At 40.1% G+C, this 9,870-nt stretch overlaps 1 protein-coding gene across 1 annotated transcript in view; it reads left to right on the top strand.

Moving 5' to 3' along the window:
* Positions 1–8,655, top strand: part of LOC125037542 — a 44,770-nt gene extending 36,115 nt beyond the window's left edge. The window contains exons 3-5 of the mRNA XM_047630709.1: positions 7,030–7,104; positions 7,663–7,786; positions 7,908–8,655. Of these exons, the coding sequence (XP_047486665.1) occupies positions 7,030–7,104; positions 7,663–7,786; positions 7,908–7,997 (289 nt within the window). The 3' untranslated portion in view covers positions 7,998–8,655. The remainder of the gene's footprint in view (positions 1–7,029; positions 7,105–7,662; positions 7,787–7,907) is intronic.
* Positions 8,656–9,870: the final 1,215 nt, after the last annotated feature.

The following is a 9,870-nucleotide window of genomic DNA, read 5'->3' as shown; positions in this document are numbered from 1 at the left end:
TTCCCTCTTTTTCCCACTCACTCCTCTTCCTTTTTTTCCCCTTTTTCATTCCCCTTTTCTCTTTTCTTTCTCTCTTCTACATATTTCTTTTCTCTTTCCTCTTTCCCCTTCCTACCCCTCTTTTCTCCTTCCTCCCGTTCTTCCCATTTTTCCTTTTCTTTCTCTCATCTTTCCCCTCTTCCCCTCCCTACTTCTCTCTTCCCCTCCCTTTTAACCCTCTTCCCCCTACACATATTCTCCCCTTCCTCTTCCTCTCCTTCTCTTCCCCTTCCTACTCCTCCCCTCCCCTTTCCCCTCTCTTCCCTTTCCTGCTCCTCTCCTCCTCTCCTCCCCTCCTCTTTCTTCTTCTTACTCCTCTCCTCCCCTCCTCTTCCCCTTCCTACTCCTCTACACCCCTCCTCTTTCCCCTCTCTTCCCCTTTCTACTCCTCTCCTCCCCTCCTCTTTCCCCCTTCTTACCCCTCTTTCCCCCTCCTCTTTCCCCCTCGTCTCTCCTCTTTCCCCCTTCTTACCCTTCTTTCCCCCTCCTCTTTCCTCATTCCTACCCCCCTTTCCCCCTCATCTCTCCCCTCTTCCCCTCTTCCCCTCCCCTTCCCCCTCCCCAGGATCTCCCCCCAACGATTACAGGTAATAAGTTTCTGAGTCAACAAAGTGGGCTTTTTATAAGGGTTTATTGTATGTCAGGGTTTGGTCGCTTGGAGGTGGGCGGGTCCTGATAGCCGGCGATGGGGGGAGGGGGGGGGGTACGTGGGGGGTACGTGGGGGGGAGGGGGAAGAGGAGGGAGGAGGGAGGAAAGGGATGAGAGAGGAGGGAGAAAGAGGAGGGGGGGGGAAGGACGGGGGAGTTGGGGAAAGAGGGAGGAGGAAGGAGAGGGAGATGGGGGAAGAGGGAGGAGGGAGGTGGGAGGAGAGGAAATAGAGGAAGGGGGAGGAGGGAGGTAGGGATGAGGTAGGTGGGAGGAGGAAGAGGAGGGGGAGTGAGGAGAGGGAGGAGGAGGTAGGGGGAAGGGGAAGGAGGAAGAGAAAGAGGAGGGAGGATAAGAGGGAAAGAAAAGAAAAGAAGAGGAAAATGAGGAAGAAGGAGGAGAAGGAGGAGGTGGGAGGTAGTAGGAAGGAGGAGGAGGAAGAGGAGGAAAAATGATAATTTGATAATTATGAGAAGATAGAGGGAGGGAGAAGAACAAGAAGAAGGGAGAAGGAGGAGGAGGGAGAAGAAGAAGAAAAAGAAGACGAACAGGAAGGAGAGAGGAGGATCAAGAGACGGAGGAGGAGGGGAGGAAAGCATGAAAGAAAGAGGAGAGAGAGGAGGAGGAGGAGAAGGAGGAAGAATAAAAAAGGAGAGAAGGAGGAGAGTGACGGGAAATGGAGAGACGTAGAGATAAGGGGCCCATAGAAGTGAGAGGGGGGGGAGAGGTCTCAGGGGGGGGGGAGACTACCGATGGAAGAAAGCAAAAGAGGGAGAGAAAGGGGGATATTAAACCTTTGGTTAACCAGAAAAGAGAGAAAATGATAATAATAATAATAAACTTGCAGGTGAATGAAGGAAGGAGATGATCTAGAAATTAAAGGGAAGGAGGGATGAGAAAAGAGAGATAGATAGATAGACAGAAAGAGAGAGAGAGAGAGAGAGAGAGAAGGAGAGAGAGAAAAAGAGAGGAAGAGAAAGAGACAGAGAGGGAGAGAAAGAGACAGAGAGGGAGAGAGAGAGGGAGAGAGAGAGAGAGAGAGAGAGAGAGAGAGAGAGAGAGAGAGAGAGAGAGAAGAGAGAGAGAGAGAGAGAGAGAGAGAGAGAGAGAGAGAAGGAGAGAGAGAAAAAGAGAGGAAGAGAAAGAGACAGAGAGGGAGAGAGAGAGGGAGAGAGAGAGAGAGAGAGAGAGAGAGAGAGAGAGAGAGAGAGAGAGAGAGAGAGAGAGAGAGAGAAAGAGAGAGAGAGAGAGAGAGAGAGAGAGAGAGAGAGAGAGAGAAGGAGAGAGAGAAAAAGAGAGGAAGAGAAAGAGACAGAGAGGGAGAGAGAGAGGGAGAGAGAGAGAGAGAGAGAGAGAGAGAGAGAGAGAGAGAGAGAGAGAGAGAGAGAGAGAGAGAGAGAGAGAAAGAGAGAGAGAGAGAGAGAGAGAGAGAGAGAGAGAGAGAGAGAGAGAGAGAGAGAGAGAGAGAGAGAGAGAGAGAGAGAGAAAGAGAGAATGAGAGAATGAAAGAATGAGAGAAAGAGAGAGAGAGAGAGAGAGAGAGAGAGAGAGAGAGAGAGAGAGAGAGAGAGAGAGAGAGAAGAGAGAGAGAGAGAGAGAGGGGGGGGGGGGGAGATATATATATATATATATATATAGAGAGAGAGAGAGAGAGAGAGAGAGAGAGAGAGATAGAGAGAGAGAGAGAGAGAAGGGGGGGGAGAGAACAAAAGAGAAGACATGAAAAAAACAATAGAAAACAAGATAAAGAATAAGAAGAGAGGAGAAGAGAAGAGAAGAGAGAAGGGGAAAGGGAGGAAAAGAGAAGGAAACAAATACCAAAGCAAAGACACAGGAAATCCGAGAAGAACGAAGATGAAGAGGGAAGATAATTTAGAGAAATTTGTAAGGATTAAGAAAAGGAAGAGGCAAAGAGAATAAGAATAAATCCGGAATAAGAATACGAGGAATAAAATGATAAAAATTAATAAAAAAGGGATAAGAAAATAAATCTTGAAAGAAAGGGAGAGCATGAATGTAAAATGAAAAGAAAAAAGAAGGGCGTAGGCGTAAACACACGAATAATAGAGAGAAAGGGATCATAAGTGTAAGGAAGAGAGAAAGGTGAAGAATGGAGCCGCACCGAAGAGGGGAGAGGAAGAGAGATTAGAATAAATGGAAGCAATAGAGGGCGAGAAAGAGCAAACATGTTATGATGACATTGTACTTTTTTTTTTTTACCTTTTTATACTCTGCGTCCTTTAGTTTGTTTTATCTTTGTATTTCTTCTATTTTTTTTTTATCTTGTTTCTTTGATTTTAATGGCCTGTTTTAAGTGCATTTTCTAATTCTCTCTCTCCCTCTTATTCTCTCTCTCTCACCTTCACCCTCGCCCACACCCTAATTTCCTCACCCTCTGTTTCCCCTCACTCTCCATCATTCACTTTTTTTTCCTCCACCCTAAACCTAAGAGTTCACCCTCTTCCCCATTCACTCTTTTTTTTAACTCCTTCATAATCTATTGATGGCTTCACCCTCGCTTTCCACCCTAACCTTAGAGCTTTATCCTCACCCTCGTTCACTCTTTTTCCCCTACTCTGACACTCATTCAATCTTTTTCCCCCACTCTTACACTCATTCACTCTTTTTCCCCCACCCTTACTCCATTCCACCCTTTCTTTTCCCCCCATCCTCACCCTCATCCACCCTTCTCCCCCCACCACTCTATCCTAATAACCCCATCCTCACCCTCATTCATTCTTTTTCCCCCACCCTCATTCACAATTTTTTTCCCTTCCCCTTACCCTCATTCACCTTTTTTTTCCTTTCCCCTTACCCTCATTCACTCTTTTTACCCCACTCACACCCTCATTCACCCTTCCCCCCCAGCCATCCTCATTTACCCTCTTTCCCCCACCCTCACCCTCATCTACCCTTTCTCCCCACCACCCTTTTTTACCCCACCTTCATTCACCCCTTTTTCCCCTCCCTTCACCTTCATTCACCCCTTCCCACCCTCCCCTCACCTTCATTCACCCCTTTTCCCCCCTCCCCTCACCCTCATTCATCTCTTTTTCCCTCTCACCCCCTCCTCTCACCATAAATCCCCCTTTCCCCCCTCCCCTCACCCTCATTCACCCCTTTTTCCCCTCCTCTCACCCTCATTCACCCCTTCCCACCCTCCCCTCCCCCTCATTCACCCCTTTTTCCCCTCCCCTCCCCCTCATTCCCCCCTTCCCACCCTCCCCTCACCCTCATTCACCCCTTTTTCCCCTCCCCTCACTCTCATTCACCCCCTTTTCCCCCTCCCCTCACTCTCATTCACCCCTTTCCCCCCTCCCCTCACCCTCATTCACCCCTCCCCCCCCCTCCCCTCACTCCCCGCCAACCTCATCGTTTGAGCAAGAAGGGAAAATTTCACCCTCGTCCGCCCTCATCATGTGGATCGAGCTGCTGTTTGATATTAAGTGGTCCTTTTTTTAAAACCTTTTTTTTTTTGTGGATTGCTTGGGAGATCCCTTGACTTTGGCGCGGGTGACGGGTGGTTATATATATTTTTTGGATTTTTTTTTTTTTTAAGATCTTTCGTTTTCTTTTTTTTTTTTTTTTTTTTTTTTGTATATGTACTTGTCTTTCGGTGTCGCTTGTCACTTCAGATTTTCTTTGGCGAGGTAATTATACGAGATAAATGCTTGGAGGTAATTTTGGACGTGATGGAGAGAGAGAGAGAGAGAGAGAGAGAGAGAAATGAATTAGCGACAGATCTGACAGATAAGTAACTCAATAACACGGATAAATACGTACATGGGACATAATTGAATAAGAATGTTAAACGATCAGATCAAAAACGAACAACCAACCAAACAAAGCGATAAATAACTACAATGAATAAATAAAAATCTGAACCTAAAACACAAAACAACAAACTATATAAAATAAAAAAAGAGATGAACACTAACAACCAGCTTAAAACACGAAGAAGACTGAACATGAACTCCCAAACAATTAACATTTCCCGCGCGCGTGTCTGCGGGGTCCCCTCCGTCACCGCGGAAGGTCGAGTGGATAATGGCCTCTCTCCCCATCGAACCGCCCTTCTGTAATAAGTCCAAACCCACAACTAGTTATTGCCCTGGATTATGTGCACGAGTGGCTGTCTCCCCGTGTACACATAGACACACATACCCTTTGCATATGTACACGCCCTAATTGTTCTGAGTGTGTGTAGATATGGACGTGTGTACATACTTTGGCGTGTACACAGGTCTTTTGATATTGCTTACGGGGGGATCAAAATTGGAGTGGTTGGTCGTTACGTTTCGGTCGGTTTTTTTTCTTATTATTTCGGGAGAGCTTGATTAGGTGTCGTTCGGAACACAGGGCTGAATGAGTTGGGGATTTATGTCAGTTATTGTCATGAGTTGAAATTTCAGTTAATTTAATCCTTTCCTTTTTTTTCGTAATTAATGTCTTATGAGGGTGTGTTTGTTTTCAAAAGATATTTATTTGTTTTTATATGTGTTTTTTCGAAGTTTTAAGAGGGTACATTTGCTGGATTATCATTATATTCATAAGCATAATAAATTGTTTTCTTTACAATACGAGTACAATAAGAAAGCAACTGTACATTCTACACTCCATCCAATCTCAGAAAAGGAAAAACTGGCAACTCAACACCGGCCTCACTCCGATTCGCCTAGCGTTTTTTGAGAAAAAATTATAAAGTTGTGTAAAGTAATAAAAATGCCAGACATCTGTAAACGTAAGTGTCAAGTGTCAGTTGATAAGAATGGCAAAAGAGCGAATTGGAGTCCAAAGTGAGCTGCCAGGCTGTTCTTTCCTGAAATTGAACGCAATATTGTCTCATTTTACCATATCCATTCATTACAACAAATGTAATTTCCTTCTTATATTTTTTTTTTTTTCGAAAAATCTATAGATCGCTAACACCAAACCGTTCATACTATTATTATCATTATTATTAGTATTATTAGTATTATCATTATTAGTAGTATTATCATTATTATTAAACAGGGCATTATTATTATTATTATTATCATTATTATTAAACAGGGCATTATTATAATTATTATTATTATTATTATTATTATTATTATTGTTATTATTATCACTATCATCATTATTATTAAACAGGGCATTATTGTTATTATTAACTTTATTATTATTATCAAACTTATTAAACATGGCAGTATTATTATTATTAAGCTTATTATTAAAAAGGGCATCATAATCTTCCTAGTCTGAAAGTAACAAGTGGAGAGACAAGATCCTCCCACAAACTTCACATTTTCCTAATATGATTAAAGTCTAGATGATATTTTCTCTGCTTTGAAACGATGGCATGCTGGTGGGCCGGAAGCACGACAGCGTTCCTTCACGTGGGCCGCGCGCTGGGAATGGGCGAGAGGGCCCAAAAGTGATCGAAGTTGCATAGTTCTCTCATTTGTCTAGAAGAAGAAATGTATAGGTATAGATGCAGATAAAATACAGATAAATATATAGATATAACGGTGTATATATACACATACACATATATACATATATATATACACACACACACACACATATGTATGTGTGTGTATACATGTATATGTATATGTATATATACATTTATATATATGTATGTATATATATATATATATACATACATACATATATACATACATATATATATATATATATATATATAGAGAGAGAGAGAGAGAGAGAGAGAGAGAGAGAGAGAGAGAGAGATAATTTATATATCGATATATATTGTATATATACATATGTATATATATGTATATATATACGTATACATGTGTATATATATATATATATATATATATATATATATATATATATATATGTATGTATAAAGTCTTTGGAACTCCGCATGACCCGAAGTTATATATCATTATCTTATCGACATCAAGGGATCGTTAATTACGTGATCATCTAATCGCATTCTCATGCATGCATGATCGACAGAGGTATTTGCGTGTGCGTTTGTCTATATGTGTACATGAGTGCTCGGCTGTGATGTAAAGTGGGTTTGAGAAGGTATTACATTTTTTTAATATAAAAAGAACAATGCAACACTTTATATCTCTTTATATATATATATATATATATATATATATATATGTGTGTGTATATATACATATATATATGTATATATATACATATATATATGTGTGTGTGTGTGTGTGTGTGTGTGTGATAAACACACACACACCCACTGTATTCATATAAAGTCTCCATAACCCATTATAACAATTTCTAACCTGTTCTTACCTGATATAACCTATTTTAACGTGTCCTAAAAATCTGAACTTGTTCTAACGTGTTCGCTCCGCCCGCAGGAAATTCGTGTTCGCACCCGTGTGTCGTGGCATCATTGCGAAGAGAATGTTCACTGAGAAGAGGTCGTCTATCAGGTGAGGCCACGTTTCTGCTCTCTTGTTCAGTGGTTGTTGATTTTGTTGATTTGCCTTTGTTCCTTTGTCTGAGTTTATCGTTTATTCCGTATTATGTTTAGTGTTCATTTTATTAATTTGTTTGCTTACTTTAAATAAAAAAAATAAATGTTGCGATTTGACGTTTGCTCTCTTTCTCTATTCTGATAACTTATGTTCATTAGAGTTTAGCTTTTTTTATTATTATTATTCTTAGATCGGTTTTCCTATAAATCCTTTTTTTTCTCTCTCTTTTATTCTTTGTTTTTTTTGTTTTTTTCATATTCATATATATTTTTTGTTATCTTTCTCCATTTCGTTTTTTTACTCTCTTATGTGTCTACTTTTATTTTCCGTAGTGCTATACCATTTTCTCACCGAACGTAATAAATTTTAAAAAATATATGTACATATGCCTTTTCCATGGCACTTTCTGTTTATCCCTTTTCCCATTTACCATTATCTATCTGCATTCCCCCTCTTTATTGCATATTTGATTCGAAATACCTTTTCTCACATTTTCAAATTTCCCTTCCGCAGGGCTCTACCAAACACCTGGGATGCTCAGTTCAGGCCCCCCCGAGAGACTGAGGACGAAGGCCTGCTATTGGCTCAGCCCTTCGATGACGTCTCTAACTTGGAGCCACGCCCTCAGGAGGATGTGGTAGGTCACTTTCCATTTATACTCGTGCGTTATCTATAACACTAATGAATCTATCACTGTACCTAGTTTTGTTTCCTTGAATGTAAAGTTGACTTCGCCTAACCCCAGTTTTCTCACGCAGGTCGTTGTACGCGCCGGAAATGACGTAGTGCAGGTTCCCGCTTACGTGTACGATGTCGTCGAAAGGAGTCTTCGAGGCGAGCAGAAATAAATCGGAGAAAAATGAAAGACCAAAGAAAGGAAGAAAGAGAGAGAGAGAGAGAGAAGCTGCAAAACAAGCCACATGAAATCGATATCTGCTACGCAACGAAAGAGGGAAGAGCAAGAGAAGGGAAAAGTCTTTTAAAGAAATAAAAACATTGTTGAGACCTTGTGGTTTCTGTCCAAACTGGTTGTTTCTTTCGATTCTGTTAAGTTGCGGACGCATGAATGAGATCGTTTGAAATTCCCGTTCCTCTAATGCCGCCTCGTGTTCATGTGAATCTGGCTGAATCCAGAGAATCCAGACCAATTCAAGAACTTTCAGACGTTTTTATTTATTAATTTATTTAATTTAGACATAAAATGAAGACTATCCATGTTTTCAAGGCTATTTAAGAGAGAATGATTGTTGGTCAAATAAAAAAACAACCTTATATCACAGTGCAATGTATATTCGATTAAAACGATGGCATTAGCGAAATTGTAATGCGAATGAACATGCATAATAGTATTAAAAGAGAAACTAAAGAAAACCATATTATCTGCAAACCCTTTGTACGAGACATAACTATGACTATAGTACATTTTAGACTTGAGGAATCTTTTGCCATAAATAATCGTCTTAAACATATGCACTTGTATATTTATGTATAAATACAAGTACACACACACACACACACACACACACACACACACACACACACACACACACACATATATATATATATATATATATATATATATATATATACGTATATGTTATTCAACAGTCATTCTTTCCACTGCAGAACTTAGGCCTCTCTCAATTCCTTATTGAGAGATAATTTGGCAGTATACGAATATATATATATATATATTTATTTATATATACACATATATATATGTATGTATGTATGTATGTATATATGTATACACACAAACACACACACTATATATATTTATGTATATATATATATATATATATACATACATACGCACACACACACACACACATAACACTCACTTTCATGTAGGAAAGTTATGGAATTCACAAATGCTCATAAAAATATTTTTCGACGGTGAATTGAAATAGTCTGAAATATTTCCCAAATGAAAGAAGAATTAAAGATTATCACTGAAATATTGCCTCCTGCATATCAAAAGACATTAACTTTGCTGGTATTTGCATAACGCGCCACCTCCGCCATGCCAGACGTAATTCCCTAAAGTGAGATCACGTTACGGAGAAAGTCGGGAACTATCTACATCTTAATTGATTTTCGGGAGTGCTAATGCCAGGTCTGATTATTCTTTGCCTGGGGAATTTCCTCTGTCTTGCCTGACAGATGGCATTATCCTCCCATTGCGTTTTCATTGAGGTTAACTGGTAATTGGTTGTATGCATCTACTTATGTGAAGCCGTATTGTGACACGTATTTAAGACGCTGTCAGGTCGACTACGTGGATGGCGAACACTATCAGAGATGAAGTGAATATTTACTGCTTCTCGTACAGTCCTCCTAGAACTGGATGGATATAGTTTTGGCTACGGTTTGTTTTATGCAAAATACTCTTGTTTTTTATTTCAATCATTAGAGGCTTTCTGACACCTTATACTTTCTTTCTCATCGTGTATTTTCCGAGCTTTTCAAATGTCCATATAAGGCTGTTTATATTTATTCCTATGATTTACTTGGTGTAATATTTCTCTTAGAATATATGAATGATTACAGGATATGGGTCTGTAACAAGCTGCATGATTCGGTTTTCTCTTAGGCAAATTGTATATGCAGAAAGATAGATATTTGATTCTAGACTTAATATACGAAAGCCATAAGGAACAAATGACATGCTGTATTTTAAAATCAAAATCTTAGGTTTTATATAAGTAGGGAGACAATGTT

Source organism: Penaeus chinensis, chromosome 23 (genome assembly GCF_019202785.1).
Source record: "Penaeus chinensis breed Huanghai No. 1 chromosome 23, ASM1920278v2, whole genome shotgun sequence".
NCBI lineage: Eukaryota > Metazoa > Arthropoda > Malacostraca > Decapoda > Penaeidae > Penaeus > Penaeus chinensis.
This window is presented reverse-complemented; position numbering and strand designations above follow the sequence as displayed.